The 17857-nt window shown below is 46.8% G+C and overlaps 1 protein-coding gene across 1 annotated transcript in view; it reads left to right on the forward strand.

Moving 5' to 3' along the window:
• Positions 1-316, forward strand: part of cited1 (Cbp/p300-interacting transactivator, with Glu/Asp-rich carboxy-terminal domain, 1) — a gene marked incomplete at both ends in the record, with an annotated part of 552 nt that extends 236 nt beyond the window's left edge. The window contains one exon of the mRNA XM_080551260.1: positions 1-316. This exon is cut by the window's left edge and continues 236 nt beyond it. Coding sequence (XP_080407386.1) covers positions 1-316 — 316 coding nt within the window.
• Between the last annotated feature and the right edge of the window lie 17541 nt (positions 317-17857).

Consider the following 17857-nt stretch of genomic DNA (forward strand, 5'->3'; position numbering starts at 1 on the left):
GCAGCTCCAGAAACTCAACTCCCACTACCAGAACCTGGCTGGGTCGGCCGGGGGGTCACCCATCGTCCCGGGTTCTCAGAGGGGGTTCGGAGCCTCGGGCCTGGGGGGGTTGGGCCAGCTGGCGACAGCCCCTGGAGGGTTGGGAGGGAACCAGGGCGGTTCCTCCGGAGGGATCATAGACTCAGACCCGGTGGACGAGGAGGTTCTGATGTCGCTGGTGGTGGAGCTGGGTCTGGACCGGGCCAACGAGCTGCCAGAACTGTGGCTGGGACAGAACGAGTTTGACTTCATATCAGACGTGCCGGCCGGGTGCTGACCCACACAGACGAAAGAGAGAGGGGATTTGTTACTCTCTCTCTATCTTTTATTATTTCTTTTCTTCTTTGATCAGCCTCCTTTGCGTTTGGATGGACATAAACTTTCACGTACCAGCGGCTGCCTGGCTACTGACCAAAACAGATAAAGAAAGAGAATCGATGATGATACCTTGTTTGTTTTGTTGTTTGTTTTCTTTGATAGACGTATCATTTTTTTTCTCTCTCTCCTGCACATGGGGCTGGAGATCAGTAGATGGACAAGGTTCAGAGGGGGTTGGAACTTTTTTTTTGGTTGTGCCTCAAAGAAGACACGTGAACAAAGCCACAGAGAGGAGGAACGCTGGGCCTTTTTTGTTGTTATTGTTTGTCTCTGTGACCCAACTCGTCATCCCACTTCTTCGCCACCAAGCTGACGGAACTACTAGGATGGACACACACACACACCCTCTGATGTCTGCAGACCGCTGACCCCAACACTCCTAAACACACCACAGAGAGAAGCTGAGCGACATCCAGTCACGCTGAAGAAAACACAGAGGTCGAGAAATGGCCATGTGAAGACAGAAGCCTTTCACCTGAGCTCGGGGGGGGGAGGGGGGGGGCGGCTGTCTGTTATGAGTCTCACTATGTGTGCCTCAGCCCCCCGCCCCCCCCCCCCCTCCCACACACACACACTCACACACACACACACACACTCACACACACACACACACAGGCAGATGGATGGTATTACAATACCGTAATGAAAGTAGCAGCCGTGAAACAGGCACTTGTTCAGTTACCCACAGCAGCGTTCAGTCAGGAGACATCCGTGTGTGTGTGTGTGTGGGGGGGGGAGGGGGGGGGGGCGGTGGGTGAAAGAGAGAGAGAGAGATAGAAAGAACATTTGTGTGTGTGTGTGTGTGTGTGTGTGGAGTGATGTTGTATAGGACACCACAGGCCTCTAGTCTCTCCTCCGTGGCCCAGTGTAACCTGACCTAGCGAAGCTTCTGTCTTCTATCTAAATAAATTAATGACCCCGTCTGTCCGTTTTTCCCCTGCCTGACAGTGGTCGATCCTCCTGTGACGGGGAAACTCTGTCGGACAGACCCACGGCTCAGAGTGTCCCTTCTCTCTCTGTAGGACAGACACACGGCCCCTAGTGTCCCTTCTCTCTCTCTGTAGGACAGACACACGGCCCCTAGTGTCCCTTCTCTCTCTCTGTAGGACAGACACACGGCTCAGAGTGTCCCTTCTCTCTCTCTGTAGGACAGACACACGGCCCCTAGTGTCCCTTCTCTCTCTCTGTAGGACAGACACACGGCCCCTAGTGTCCCTTCTCTCTCTCTGTAGGACAGACACACGGCTCAGAGTGTCCCTTCTCTCTCTCTGTAGGACAGACACACGGCCCCTAGTGTCCCTTCTCTCTCTCTGTAGGACAGACACACGGCCCCTAGTGTCCCTTCTCTCTCTCTGTAGGACAGACCCACGGCTCAGAGTGTCCCTTCTCTCTCTCTGTAGGACAGACACACGGCTCAGAGTGTCCCTTCTCTCTCTCTGTAGGACAGACACACGGCCCCTAGTGTCCCTTCTCTCTCTCTGTAGGACAGACACACGGCCCCTAGTGTCCCTTCTCTCTCTCTGTAGGACAGACCCACGGCTCAGAGTGTCCCTTCTCTCTCTCTGTAGGACAGACACACGGCTCAGAGTGTCCCTTCTCTCTCTCTGTAGGACAGACACACGGCCCCTAGTGTCCCTTCTCTCTCTCTTAGGGCTTTCACACCGGCAGTTCCGAACGCCGGTTCGCGTTCTCGTTCGGAAACCTCCGAACGTTGGCGCTGTCTGGCGAACGAGCCCGCGTTCATACCAGTGTATCGTTCGCCAGACAGCGCCAAGGTTCGGAGGTTTCCGAACGCGAACGCGAACCGGCGTTCGGAACTGCCGGTGTGAAAGGCCTATCAGTAGGACAGACCCACGGCTCCTAGTGTCCCTTCTCTCTCTCTGTAGGACAGACCCACGGCTCCTAGTGTCCCTTCTCTCTCTCTCTCTCTCTCTCTCTCTCTCTCTCTCTCTCTCTCTCGACTTCTACTCTATGTTTCTCTCACTCTCTGACGATATACTCCTCTGTCATCAAAACAAATAGTAGATATGATTAAAGCAGCTTGTAAAATGACTTGACTTTAAACCTTGATTATGTTGTTACACCGATACATAGGTGATACCATAGGATTACAAGATAGTGTGCATTATTGTTAAAGTTTTGATGTGGTTTGAGAGTTTCTTTCTCTCTCTCTCTCTCTCTCTCTCTCTCTCTCTCTCTATTGCTCAACTTCTCTCTGCCCCCCCCCCCCCCTCTCCTGTCCCAGAGACAAGACACTACATCACTAGCAAGACGTCCTCTGCCAACTGTGCTGTCACACTGTGTCATGATGCTGACGAGAGGGTGTCGGTTACAACTAACAAGGCCATTAAGGAGCGCTGCTCCGCTTGTAAGACTGACGGGGGATCAGTGTTGATGGCCGATGACAGGGGCTGTTCCGAGGAGCGTTGGACAGAGGAGAGAGGACAGCTTGATCATGTTTTTGTTTTGTGTCGCATGACACGTTAAGAAGAGAGGTTGCCCGTCGCTCTCAGAACAAGTGGATCATCTGATATGATCGTTTAGTTTTCTTGGATAAGTGAAAAATATGTGTGACATTCCTCATGTTTGTGCATTGAGAAAGTAAAAGAATAGTTTGCGATCTAGTTTGTTTTCCGTTCCTTTACTCTAAACATTGTGGACTTAATGCTCTACTTAAAGAGAGCAACCCCACGATGGGGGTTTGGTCTTATGGTGCGTTCAAGTGCTCCTCAGAAACTCTGAACTTCCCACATATTCTTAGTGTTTTTGGCAGGATTCCCTATTGGTTGATTCTGACCATTTAGAATGAGTGTGAACCTCAGGTGTCATCCTAGTAACATGAGCTTTCAAGTCGGACATTTGTGAGGAGTACTTGAACGCACCATTATGCCAGAAGCTCCCGGGACTTTATTGAATAGGGCCTCAGGACGTTGTCACATGTTGGTTTCCCCATGTGATGTGAAGAGAGTTAGTTAGTCATAAGGGGTTTGAACAGGGTTTGTTTGTTATATGGTGTGAGATGCCAGTTGCTGGATCACTGGACAGGATTGTGTGTGTGTGTGTGTGTGTGTGTGTGTGTGTCCAGTTTATCACCCTTAGTAGTTTGACACTAAGGAAATGCAAGAAAACACACAGAATTCTAATTTCCTTTTAGACTGTAGCTACTTAACTGTCAAGTTAATTTACTTTAATTCCATAATTTGCTTGTATGACTTTTTTTGATATCTACTTTAGTTTAAGAGTGGAGCCTACAGTATCACATCATGCTATTCATTTTGTTATAAGGACAAATGTGAAGAAAAAAAAGACGAGTTACTGATGAATGACTTACTACTAGTACACTGATTGTTAGCCCCGGTCCCACTGTATTCACTTTCACATCACATTGACCTGAAGCCTTTCTGTTTAAGATAAAAGGAAGGGACCTATGTTTGTATATTTCACTCTCTTCTTCTTTTCCTTTTTTTTCGTTTTCGAAATGATGGATGAATCATATCTGAGGTTGATTATCGTTTAGCACTTTGTCTCCACATCTCATTTGTACTTCTATGAAAATATGTAAATGACTAGATCATATTTAAAAGCTTGTATTTTTGTTACTTCTCTGCATTTTGGGAAAATAAAATTGAGTACCAAACTGAATTCTCTCTCTCGTGTGTCGTTGTATTGTACAACAGTGCCATCTTGTGGCTGCTTTGTAAAAATAATTAAGTATGGTCGAAAGGGCACATCCGACCTTTGGTGAGGCCGAGAAAAGTCCGTTAGAATTAATAGTATGATCACATTCACATTCATCAACAAATATGTTTTAATAAAACATAAACATGTTTGTTTATTTATTGTTTATGTTTGTTTATGTTTGTTTATTAAACAAATATGTTGGTGGTGGAGCATTTGAGTATTCATTCTCTATGCCTTGCAAAGATGCCCTTCACATACACAGGTCAAATAAACCCTATAATGAGAGCAATATGGACTGTACTTTTAACACTTTGCAATATATAGCATTAGATCAATTTTGCTATAAATGTGAAGGAAATTGTGTTTACTTATAAAGGCACACATTCATACAACTGACATTGCCTGGCCCTAAAAGCATTATTCGGTTATTTAGTTCTTGACTAATATTAATGTGCCTTGTTGTAAAAAAAGCCAAACTTGTATAGCATAGATATTTATATGAGAATGAACCATGAAGAGAGAGAAAGCAACCTGCAGTACAAGTGTGCACGTCACTAGTGGCATTTGGCAAGGAAACACACACATTATTATCTCAGCACGTAAACAGAGGGGCTCTGTCCGAAGGCTGGTATTTCCTGCTAGAGATAGCGAGAGGAAATCTGAGAGTGTGTGTGTGTGTGTGTGTGTGTGTGTGTGTGTGTGTGTGTGTGTGTGTGTGTGTGTGTGTGTGTGTGTGTGTGTGTGTGTGTGTGTGTGTGTGTGGGGGGGGGGGGTCAGAGTCTTTAAGCTTTGATCATAATACTATTATTTTGATGACAGAGCAGTATATAATTACAGAGTGAGAGAAACCTAGATAGACACAAATATATACAAATGTGTTGTTATATATTCTAGATGTAGTTAGAACAATGATTTGGTTTTACATACATACACGTATAATGAATATGACAATTAATACATGTATAAAAAGTACAGGTTGACACTTAATTGACAGGATTCAAGTGCATATACTGATTCAAGTGCAATCTAGACAATCTGATGGCAGCTACTACATTGTAATCACAAGTGCAATATTGAAATACAACTGTGAACATTTCAAACCTGCAAACTGCGACACTTTAAATGAATGTGCAATATGACAACCCTTGTGGAGATAAGGTTCAGAGATAGGAAATGTTAGGATATTTATAGCATAGCATAGAGTACAGCACAGTGTTTTATTGTATAGTATAGTAGTATAGTATAGTGGATAGTGTACATAGCCATAGCCTTTATTTATGTCAACCAGCTCTTTTCCCTTCTTGTTTTTATTTTTATTTTTTATTTTTTTCCTAGCACCAGGGGAGCCCCCCCTCCTAAATGTCGTTGTATGGTACCTGTACTGTATTAATGACAATAAAGACCATTCATTCATTCATTCATTCATTCATTCAGTAGCAGTCCTCCACGCTAGAGGGCGCCATTCTGATGCGACTTCTGTTCTGTTTGTCCCCACCGTTCTCCCGTAGTCGGTCTTATTTGACTGGGCCTGGTAGTGGAGGTCCTTTCCCCAGCAGACGCCATCATGGTGAGTTGTGTTTCTGATTTCCTCTCTCAGATAATCTCCAAACATCAGCTTCTCTGAACCCTCCATCACTCATAGAAGTAGGAGATGTTGAACCTTCACATCTGTTACGATGGTTAGTCCGTTTATTGAATGAAGAAATATTGTCTGTACCATGTTTTAGCCGCTGCACAGATGTCCATATTGTGACTGGCGGAAACGTATTTCGGCATGATGATGGCCATTTATCAGACAGACTGGGATCGTTAAATCAGGGGTGCAACGTGTCACCTTTCTGCTAAATTAGCCGGTTTTTTTAAATCTCAAAATATGTCATCCATGTGAATTGTGTAGATCTGCAGAAAAGATATTTTGGGTGGGAGGTGGGGGTACAATTCCAGACAGCGTGGAGAAACAGTCACAGTAAACTGTTTTCTAAGTGATTCTGCGGGTGTTCAGGTCAGGGCTGCCACTACTTACACATGCGTCATTGTCAGACCACCATTAGTGCTAGCGCTATCTATTTAACACCATTAGTGCTAGCGGTATTTATTAAACACCATTAATGCTAGCGGTATCTATTTAAAACCATTAGTGCTAGCGGTATCTATTTAACACCATTAGTGCTAGCGGTATTTATTAAACACCATTAATGCTAGCGGTATCTATTTAACACCATTAGTGCTAGCGCTATCTATTTAACACCATTAGTGCTAGCGCTATCTATTTAACACCATTAGTGCTAGCGCTATCCCCCCCTAAGGTTAGCCACACCAAAAAAATGTCATTTTTTGGGCTATCACCAGTTTGCACCCCTGGTTATGCGTAGTGAATGAATGGTTTCTGGACAACTGTGTCTTTTTACACATGTGACTTGCATCCTTGCCACCCCTTCCTTACATACAGCACATGAGGTTTGAGCGATGATGATAAATAGTTCTATGTTTTGAACAACAACACAACAACAACAAAAATCTGAAAACAAACTCAGCTCTCTGAGCTCCTGCGCCTCATGTGCTCCATCCATTAGTTATATAACATGATGCACTATAACGAGTAGTAATGATTTGGCTCTTTGTTTTAAAAGGTTTTGTTGACATGGTGCGTCCAGCTTTATAAGTCACTGCAGAGTTTAATACTTGAGCAACACACGAGAGGGATATTGAATATATATATACTGAATATTCAGTATAACAGCACGACCTCCAGTGTGTAGCCTATGATCTATATGTGTGATATTGCTTTCATACAACAGTTCTACAGCGCCATTTATTAGTTAACAGTCATAAGCGACAACATATTATGATTTGTTTGTTTATTTAATCATAAAAATAAACTAAATAGTTCCGCAACTGAACTTCAAATGGACTGTTGCCTAGTAACCTGAACACAAACATGTAGACTAATTAACCTGAACACAAACATGTAGTCTAAATAACCTGAACACAAACATGTAGTCTGATTAACCTGAACACAAACATGTAGTCTGATTAACCTGAACACAAACATGTAGTCTGATTAACCTGAACACAAACATGTAGTCTGATTAACCTGAACACAAACATGTAGTCTAATTAACCTGATCACAAACATGTAGTCTAATTAACCTGAACACCAACATGTAGTCTAATTAACGGTCATTTAGTAGAACACCTGTGCGGCGGAGTGATGCATATAGTTAAGTCCCAGTGCTGTTATACTGTATATCAGCACTCATGGAATGCCTCTTGTCCAATCAAATGACTTGGTCGGAACTAACTGTTGTATAAAGATGTCTAACATGTGTCTCTCTCTCTACCCTGTGCAAGGTGAGGAACATGGATGACGTCATGACGACCACACCCTCAGCTACCACAGGCATCGACCTGCACACTGGCCAGACCAGAGCTAAAGTTCCACTCTGGTAAGGATGGGAGACGGCTAGTCTTAAAGCAGAAATAAAAAAAATTATGTTAGTTTCGTCCCAACACGAAACTATTTGTCAACTGCAGAGTCGAATTACATTTGAGGTCTAAATATCTCATTTCTGACTTGTTTGTTGATTGTTGAGCAATGAAGGTAGTAATCTTTGGTTTTCATTCAGCTAATCATGATTTTAAATATCAGTTGATTAGTTTCTTCAGCTCTATCACTAGGCTGTGACAAACCTGGATCCACTGTGTCTTTTTTATATGTTAAAGCATCCTTGCCCCCCCCCCTTACAGCACATGAGGTTTGAGCGATGATGATAATTAGTTCGAACGTTTGACAACGCAAAAACAAAAACTGAAAACAAACTCAGCTCTCTGAGCTCTTGTGCCTCATGTGCTCCATCCCTCATATAACATGCACTATTTACTTCCTGGCTGATGTGTTGGGCTATATCGGTTGCTGTAATGCTTATTGGATATAATGCCCTAATCATTAGTGGTAGAGATTATTTCATCTTGTATTCCCCAAAAGAAGATATATTCTGCAGTTTCGCTCTAGTCTGTGAACCCAGTTCCTTATTCCTGGTGGACCCTTTCTACCTCCCTCAGGCTCCTCGTCCCTCCACTGGTCCCCACGAGTTGAGGGAGTGCCTGCCCCTCATCATCTTCCTGAGGAACCGTCTGAAGTACGCCTTAACTGGAGATGAGGTCAAGAAGATCCAACGGCGAAGTCCGCACCGATATCACCTACCCCCCCTGGCTTCACGGGTGAGAGGATGAAGCGAGTGGTGTGCAGTGGTGTTTGTGGATATGTTGGAAAGGAGGGAGTGTGTGGTGGTGGTTATCTGTGTGCCAAGATGTCGACGGTCCCTGTTTGCTAATAGGTTTGACATGCATCCTTGACACCCTTACCTCACTCGAGGAGGGTTGAGCAATGAAGACAATTTTTGGTTTTGATGCAACAAGCTGAAAAAAATCTCACCAATACCTCTAAGAAGTTCTGAGCTCTTATGAAAAGAAGGATGCATTGTCTCGTTGAAATGGTGACTGGATCATCTGAATATAGGTCCACCCATTTGTCTGAGTGTTATACTGTATGCTATGAACTGGACCAATCTTGAACCTTTTTGAAAATTAAGTCATGGGACTTTTCTCACTCTGAGGTGTGCATTGATGTCAGGGTTTGCTGTGGTTGGTTAAAGGCACTAAAATGTCATTTCTGGTTGTGAGTATTTGACACTGGTTTATGTTGATTAGAATTGACTGTCAGACTTAAGTGTAATAATGACTTGGATCACTTACAATGGTGACTGCAGTGCAGCATCACTGAGGAATGGACATTTCTTGAAGCTGAACATAGTTTGTAACAAATTGTGGCCATTGTGGACCGTACTATCCCTCCTTTGACCAAAAGATGGCAAATTTGCTGCATTCGGTTTAGTTTTGACTAGGGATGCTCCGATCTGGATTTTTGGGGCCGATACCGATCACCGATTTGTTTCCTCAAGATCAACCGATACCGATTTTTTTTTAAAATACATAACTGACTGGATAGACTAAATATGTTTTGCTTTTTAGACAAAAGTTTTGATCCATTAGGCACCAAGCAAACGCAGACCCATTTTTATGGCATAGTAAAGGTCTGGCCTATCACCCAGTTAGGGCCTGAAGCCCAAGTCAGTCGATATGGCTGTATAAAAGACATCATAAACGTGGCCTTCATGTTTTACATACTGTTACATCCTCCTATGTTTTCTGTTCAGTTATCTGTCATCCCCAGGGGGGAAAAAAAAAAAAAAAAAATCGGCTTTTGCGATCGGCCATTTTTGCCGATCGAGTAATTTGGAGTGAAATCGGCCGATTTAAATTGGTGGCCGATAAATCGGAGCATCCCTATCATAGACTGATGTGTTTCATATACGCCTTCGGCCCTGCCAAGAGACTATGGAGGTGGTGTGATTAATATTCAAGACCAGGTGATGCCTCAGTGTGAACCTGTAGGCTGTGATATTACACTCCCAGTAGCACTGTTACACCCCCACTCCTCCTTCTGAAGCACCATAAGGCTGGAGGAGCCGTTGATTGTGTCATGGGGAGCCCAGTGTCGGGGTGTAGCCTAGCCTAGGAGCCCAGTGTCAGGGTGTAGCCTAGCCTAGCTGTCAGACATGGAGTTAACTCAACCAGTGTGGTTTTAGCACAATGCTTTTCATCGTGTCAAAGCACTTTACATTATAGTGATGGAGAACTCCATAGATTGTCTTGATTTGAATGACATGCCTACCTATATCTGGTTTTAGTTTTTGTTGATGAACCAACCGTAGGCAGTTGATGAGGTCTTTCTTGCTGGATGTCAAGCTGTGTGGTCTGTTGTAACATCGGCCACATTGATGCTGATGAATGTTGTGGTTTGTTTGTTCCAGATGTGATCAGCATTGAGAAGACTGGTGAGCACTTCCGTCTGATCTATGACGTGAAGGGACGTTTCACCGTCCACCGTATCACCGCTGAGGAGGCCAAGGTGAGATGCCACTGGAGAAGCAGAGAGCTTCGGTACTACAGGTTGGGACGGGCCCAGTCCCAACCATGATTAAATTAATGGACCCACTGTATTTTATACATTTGACATGCATCCTTCCCTTCCCACCCCTTATAGCACATGAGGTTTGAGCAATGATGATAAATAGTTCTATTTTTTGAACAACAACACAACAACAACAACAAAAACAATATGAAAACAAACTCAGCTCTATGAGCTCTTGTGCCTCATGTGCTCCATCCATTATATAACATGCACTATGCACTACACAGATGTCTAACATATCTCTCTCCCTCCCTACCCTGTACAGTACAAGCTGTGCAAGGTGAAGAAGAACATGGTTGGCACCAAGGGAGTCCCCCACCTGGTGACCCCCAGTACACACCGTCTGCTAACCTGACCCCCCGCCCCCCAAAGGTCAACCACATGCTCCATCGTATGATTAATATGTACAACTTGTAAGATGATATTTGAGGTCCGTTCATCTTATTTGTGACCTTTTTCTTTTCTTTTTTTCTTTTTTCTTTTTTTTTTTTTCGGGCATAAGGCCCTTTACCTCTACCCCCCCAGAATGGGGGACCATAGTACTTTTATTTATTTATTTTGATATATTTAAGATGAAGGGTGGGGAGAGGGGGGGGAGACCAGGGTCGGGATGGGGAGGGATGGAAGTGGGAGGGATGGGGGTGGGGGGGAAGGGGGTTCAAGGGGAGAGTGGGTGTGGGGGGATAATGGGGAGGTCAGTGTTTGTTATTGTGATGGTTCAGCAATGAAGATAATCTTTGGTCTTTGGAGTCGGCCGATCACCGTTTATATCAGTTGATATTTACAGCAGTGTTCATAACACGAGGTTCAATCTCAATGAAACATAAAACCAACGCGGTACATAACAATTGTAATTTATTTTCATTCCTTTTTTTTTTTTTTTTTAGTCTTGTATGTATACCTAATAATAGCCTGTATGACTTTGACATTTCACATCTACTTGTTATATTTCCTTTTAAGTGAAACCTACGGTATGCTGTTAATGTTGAGGAAAGGTTTCTTTATTTTAAGTTGTTACTGACGAGTTGCTTGTACACTAATTGTTAGTGTCAGTCTGACTATTCGCTTCACGTTGAACTGAAGCCTTTTTGTTTAAGTTAATAAGTTTCACTTTCTCTGTTCAATTTTGAAATAACTGATTAATCATGAGGTTGAATATTGTTTCTGATCCCAAGATCAAACCCTTTTGGCAATCGATACACGCCCTGGTTGAATCCATACGTAAGCTCAAATTTAGTTAATCTCCCCTTTTGTACCTTTTAGGGTTTGATGCAAATGTAAATATGATTCCTGAGCCCAATGTTGGGCGACTATCAAAAAACAAACTTTGTCGCAGAGAGGCTAAGTAGGGGAAAAATACCTGCCCGACGTGCTGGCTGTCAATGAATCACTGTTCCGAAAGTACCTTTGGTATATTTATTGTAGATAAAAACAAAGGGTGAAACTATCACAAAACATTAAAAACAGCGTCTCAAGATTATCAAACAGTGACTTGTTAAAGCGTTCAGCAAAAGTAGGACTTCCCCACTCACACCCTCTCCTTCCATTCACACAATTCCGACAGGTGAACAGCTGATTTCACTACTACCACCGACGTAATACTGACGTACCACCAACACCACGTGACCCGAATCCAACAGCAAACAATACAACCCTTACCTGGCGCCTACATTCCGGCCCCTAATTATTACAGTTATTACACATTAATAATTAACAATACATTACAATTTTCTTCTGCTCAAGGAGTTCATAGTCCGTTAATCCATTATAGATCTTGATCCAATCTTCTTGAGTCAAGTCTAGGACAGAGGTTACTAGCACTTATCCTTTCAGAGTGAACCAAGTCAAGTCAAATAAATAAAATTAATCTGAAGTTACGCCAAAAGTGCAGCCTTCACAGCTCCGCCGACTCCTGAAGAAGGCAGATCTTGGTCACAGGCCTGCAGACAGCTGGTCCGGGTCTTCATCCTAAAGCAATGCTTCTGGGACCGTTTCTTGTAATTCAGTCTTTTCTCTTTTCATGGAAGCTCTTGCAGCTTCAACCTCTTCTTTTTTCTGTTTTGATTCCTCCAGTATGACTAAGATTGGAAGAGGCTTGCATAAGCTCAGAATTAGCTTCGAAGGAACTGTCCAGCTGGTCCTGAACTCCAGGGGTAGGGGAGGCTGTATGCATATCTGTATGCATATCAGGGGGGTGGCAGGGTTAGGGGAAATGGGTAGGGGTAGGGGAGGTTGTATGCGTGTCCAGGGGGGGGGGGGCCGCGATGGGGGAGATGGCTAGGGGTAGGGTGGCCGGGATGGGGGAGATGGCTAGGGGTAGGGGAGGCTGTAGGCATGGGAGAACAGGTAGGTTTTGAGGTGGGATTTAAAAGTGAGGAGTGAGGGTGAGTCTCTGAGTGGTTGAGGGAGAGAGTTCCAGAGGCGGGGTGCAGCTCGTGAAAAAGCACGGTGACCGAAGCCTTTGAGTTTTGAGGGTGGGACAGTGAGGGGAACAATGGATGAGGATCGGAGGGTACGGGTAGGGCGGTGGGGGAGAAGGAGGTCAGTCAGGTAAGGGGGGGCCAGGCTATGGAGGGCTTTGTATGTGAGGATGAGGACTTTGAATTGTATACGTTCTTTGATGGGGAGCCAGTGGAGAGAGAGTGGAGGACAGGAGTGATGTGGTCACGGGAGCAGGTGTTTGAGAGGAGGCGTGCAGCAGAGTTTTGGACCATCTGGAGTCTATGGAGGGAGCGGGAGGTGATGCCGGTGAGTAGGGAGTTGCAGTAGTCAAGGCGGGAGGAGATGAAGGCGTGGATGAGGGATTCAGCAGCGGCAGTGTCTGATTTTTGCAATGTTTCGGAGGTGGAAGTAGGATGTCTTGACAATAATAATTTAATAATAATAATTTTGCCATTTAGCAGACGCTTTTATCCAAAGCGACTTACAATTACGAATTACAGGACACTACAGACTAGGTGACGCAGGACAGTTGAACTCACGCTGCATTCTGTGATGCATTCTGTGATGTAGGTGGCCAGGTCCTGCTCCAGGATGGTCCTCTGGGTCTCCGAGGCCTTCAGCTCCACGTCCTTCTGCTGAAGGACTGACTCGAGGTCAGTCATCTTACGCTGGAACCTGGAGATATCCTGCTCCATCTTGGACTTTTTCCACCAGACCCTCGTTGCCTTTCAGCTTCTTCTCGTTTTCCTTCGACTGGGCGAAGATCTCTGGTAGTCCTTGGTCTGGGCCTGGAGGGCAGGGGAGGGGTGGGAGAGAGGGGTGAGAGAGAGACATTGATTTGCCAGCAATGGGATGTCCTCACCACCTGCGACAAAGATGGTGTTGTCGCTTCTGACTCCTTTCCTGATAGACACACTGCGTGATTTGGGGGGTTTGATCTTCATCCTCGCCCAGCTCACAAGCTCGTCTATCCTCTTCAGCAGTCTTGTTGTACACGCTGCTGTCTGGAGAATGGTGGTGATGTCGTCCATATAGCCTCTCACCGCTGGTAGCCTTTCACCTGAGGGCAGTTTCACTCCTCCGACCATCTTCCTGGCCCCTATGAGGATGATCTCGAAGGCTGCAACAAACAGGATGGGAGAGATTGAGCATCCCATGGCAATGCCTACTTCCAACTGTTGCCAGCCTGTTGTGAAGTCCTGATGGGTGCAGCACATCTGCAGGTCTTCAAAGTACTTGGCTACCAGGGCTTTAATGCAGACTGGGATGTAGAAGAAATCCAAGGCAAACTCGATGAGTTGGTGGGGGACAGACCCGTATGGAATGGACTTTATTTGTCATTGCTACAGTACAGGTACCAAACAACGATTTTTTTTTTTTTTTTTTTTTTTTTATACTTTATTGCAGGACTTTATATTACATTTCACAAGTTCAATTTCACACACTTTACAAGTTTTCTTCACTTGTTTAAGTTCATCCTGCATCATTTTTGTTTGTTTTTTTATTTTTTATAAAGAGAACAAGAAATAAAGAAAATAAAGAATAGAGACTAGAGAGAAAATATAGAAAAAGAAGAGAGAAATTATAGGGATAGAAATAGAAAAGTAAGAGACAAAGGGAGGGGGGTGGGAGGGGTGGGATCGGGGAGGGGGGGGGCTTCCTTCCTACTCATTCATTCGGTCCATTTACTCCAGTTCATAGTGAATTGCTCTTCACGGCCTCCCACTTTGCAAGTAATTCTTTCCATTTCTTTTATCTCTTCAACAGTTTTTTTCCAATTATTAACAACGAAATTTAGGAGGGGTAAAAAAATTACCCACTCAAGTGACGAGCCTTGGGTTAGGGTCAACCACCAGTATCTAAATCCATTCCATTTGAGAAAGAATTCAACACCGCGGCAACCCCGAAACCCAAGAATGCGTTGGTGAGGTCCAGCCACACGACATGCAGGTCACCTCTCTCTCTTTTCGCCCTTTGGATCTGCTCCCACATTACTGTGTTCCACACACCCTGGGAAGCCTGGCACACCCGCCTTCTGGCAGCTGGTGTCGATGTACCCGTTACTTGTGAGGTAGCTGGTCAACCTCTTAGCCAAGATGGAAAAGAAGATCTTCCCTTCAACATTGAGGAGAGCGATACTCCTAAACTGGCTGATGGTAGTGGAGTTCTGCTCCTTCGGGATGAAAACTGTGACAGCTCTTTGCCACTCTGAAGGGATGACTTGGTTCTTCCAAGCCACTCTCAACAGGTTCCACAGGTGTCTCAGGACTCCTGGACAGTATTTGTACAGCTTGTATGGTATCCCGTTGGGCAGGGCTGGACTGGGACAAAAATTAGGCCCTGGCATTTTTGGCCCAGACAGGCCCACCCCAATCGGTCGGACCACACCCACCAGCACAAAACTACTTGCCTTATATACTCGTCTTATATACTGTGCTGTACAGTCATATGACAAACTACTAAAAAGAAGATGAGTAGAAACATAAAAGTAAAGCTTGATGATAGAAGACCCACTCAGAAAGGTATCCATGAGACGATAACAGAACGGCGGGAGGTCTGCGAACGAGACGGGCCGTCCGGTGAAGTCGAGCCACCATATTGTGGCGCAATGTTCGGTTCTATTAATAAACTTCACATAGGTCGTATTCCCCCAAAATTTAAAACATAAAAGGTGTGAAGATGTTTTTCCATCTGGGCCTGAAGGGTCTCCTTCTCAGCCCGGACCACCTCCATCTGGGCCTGAAGGGTCTCCTTCTCAGCCCGGACCACCTCCATCTGGGCCTGAAGGGTCTCCTTCTCAGCCCGGACCACCTCCATCTGGGCCTGAAGGGTCTCCTTCTCAGCCCGGACCACCTCCATCTGGGCCTGAAGGGTCTCCTTCTCAGCCCGGACCACCTCCATCTGGGCCTGAAGGGTCTCCTTCTCAGCCCGGACCACCTCCATCTGGGCCTGAAGGGTCTCCTTCTCAGCCCGGACCACCTCCATCTGGGCCTGAAGGGTCTCCTTCTCAGCCCGGACCACCTCCATCTGGGCCTGAAGGGTCTCCTTCTCAGCCCGGACCACCTCCATCTGGGCCTGAAGGGTCTCCTTCTCAGCCCGGACCACCTCCATCTGGGCCTGAAGGGTCTCCTTCTCAGCCCGGACCACCTCCATCTGGGCCTGAAGGGTCTCCTTCTCAGCCCGGACCACCTCCATCTGGGCCTGAAGGGTCTCCTTCTCAGCCCGGACCACCTCCATCTGGGCCTGAAGGGTCTCCTTCTCAGCCCGGACCACCTCCATCTGGGCCTGAAGGGTCTCCTTCTCAGCCCGGACCACCTCCATCTGGGCCTGAAGGGTCTCCTTCTCAGCCCGGACCACCTCCATCTGGGCCTGAAGGGTCTCCTTCTCAGCCCGGACCACCTCCATCTGGGCCTGAAGGGTCTCCTTCTCAGCCCGGACCACCTCCATCTGGGCCTGAAGGGTCTCCTTCTCAGCCCGGACCACCTTCATCTGGGCCTGAAGGGTCTCCTTCTCAGCCCGGACCACTTCCATCTGGGCCTGAAGGGTCTCCTTCTCAGCCCGGACCACCTCCATCTGGGCCTGAAGGGTCTCCTTCTCAGCCCGGACCACCACCACCAGATGGGCCTGCTGAGATACACTGAGATGTTTTTCTACAATAGTACAGCCCACACTTGTTAATATGATCCATCCCTCTCGATACAGAAAATAGTTTTTAATAGAATAGACTTCGGAGGAGGGCTCTCCTGCTCCTCTGAGGGCCCCTGGGCCTGGTCCTCCCATGTAGCAGGGCTCTCCTGCTCCTCTGGGCCCCTGGGCCTGGTCCTCCCATGTAGCAGGGCTCTCCTGCTCCTCTGGGCCCCTGGGCCTGGTCCTCCCATGTAGCAGGGCTCTCCTGCTCCTCTGGGCCCCTGGGCCTGGTCCTCCCATGTAGCAGGGCTCTCCTGCTCCTCTGAGGGCCCCTGGGCCTGGTCCTCCCATGTAGCAGGGCTCTCCTGCTCCTCTGGGCCCCTGAAATGCCCAGCACTTCTGGTTTGTCAAGACTGGAGTGTCTTGACTTTGTCCTGTAGAACCAGTTTTCTGGTTTGACAAGTCAAATGCACTGTCATATGCCCAGACAGTCTACTCGAGAGTAAAAAAAGTGTCTACTAGACACTCTCCTGCTCCTCTGGGGGGCCCCTGGGCCTGGTCCTCCCATGTAGCAGGGCTCTCCTCGGTTTGTCTCTGTGCATTTGTGGTGCATTCGTGGTTTCGGCATGGTTGTGATGGTTGTGGGGTTTAAATGCCCAGACAGTCTACTACACGAAATAGTGAAATAGTGATATTGAAATAGTGTGAAATCCCTTTCGATGAGGAGGTGAGCTCATTTGAGACTTGGCCACTGAGACAGTGAGTGGGGGCCCCCCCTACAGGCCCTTGGAGGGCCCATGGTTCTTGCCCATGGCGGGGTGCGTGCCGTGGCCCTGGAGGGCCCCCAGTTGCTGGTAGAGCCCCATGAGCTGGTTCAGGTAGGTGGCCTGGCTGGCCACCTGGCTGGCCACCTTCTGAACAGACATCATCAGCGTCTGCTGCTTGCCAAGGACGTCTTTGTAGACGGCCTCCCTACGCATGAACTCCACGTCCACGCTGGCCTGTCGGCCCAGAGCCATGGACTGGACCTGGATCTCTGTCAGCTCTGGGTTCTCCTTCCACACTCTGCCCATGGTGTCCTCCAGTGACTCTCTGCGCAGAGTCTTCAGATCGTTGGTCGCCTCATTCACCTTCAGACGGCCCTGGTTGAGCAGTTCCTCCAGCTGCGGGTTGGACATGTTGGCCAGGGCCGCAACGTTGAAGGGGAAGTAGTTGGAGGCCCCCATGTCCATCTGGGCCGGGTAGTTCATCTTCATGTTCAGACCCGTAAGTACGCCTTGCACACAATTAGGGCAGGAGCCCATCTCTCCTCTGGAGAACACTTCTTCGTCAGTTGCTGGTAGAGCCCCATGAGCTGGTTCAGGTAGGTGGCCTGGCTGTGAGACACTCTCCTGCTCCTCTGGGGGGCCCCTGGGCCTGGTCCTCCCATGTAGCAGGGCTCTCCTCGGTTTGTCTCTGTGCATTTGTGGTGCATTCGTGGTTTCGGCATGGTTGTGATGGTTGTGGGGTTTAAATGCCCAGACAGTCTACTCGAGAGTAAAAAAAGTGTCTACTAGACACTCTCCTGCTCCTCTGAGGGCCCCTGGGCCTGGTCCTCCCATGTAGCAGGGCTCTCCTGCTCCTCTGGGCCCCTGGGCCTGGTCCTCCCATGTAGCA

The sequence above is a fragment of the Nansenia antarctica genome, assembly GCF_963989245.1.
Source record: "Nansenia antarctica genome assembly, contig: SCAFFOLD_296, whole genome shotgun sequence".
In the NCBI taxonomy this organism is placed as follows: domain Eukaryota; kingdom Metazoa; phylum Chordata; class Actinopteri; order Argentiniformes; family Microstomatidae; genus Nansenia; species Nansenia antarctica.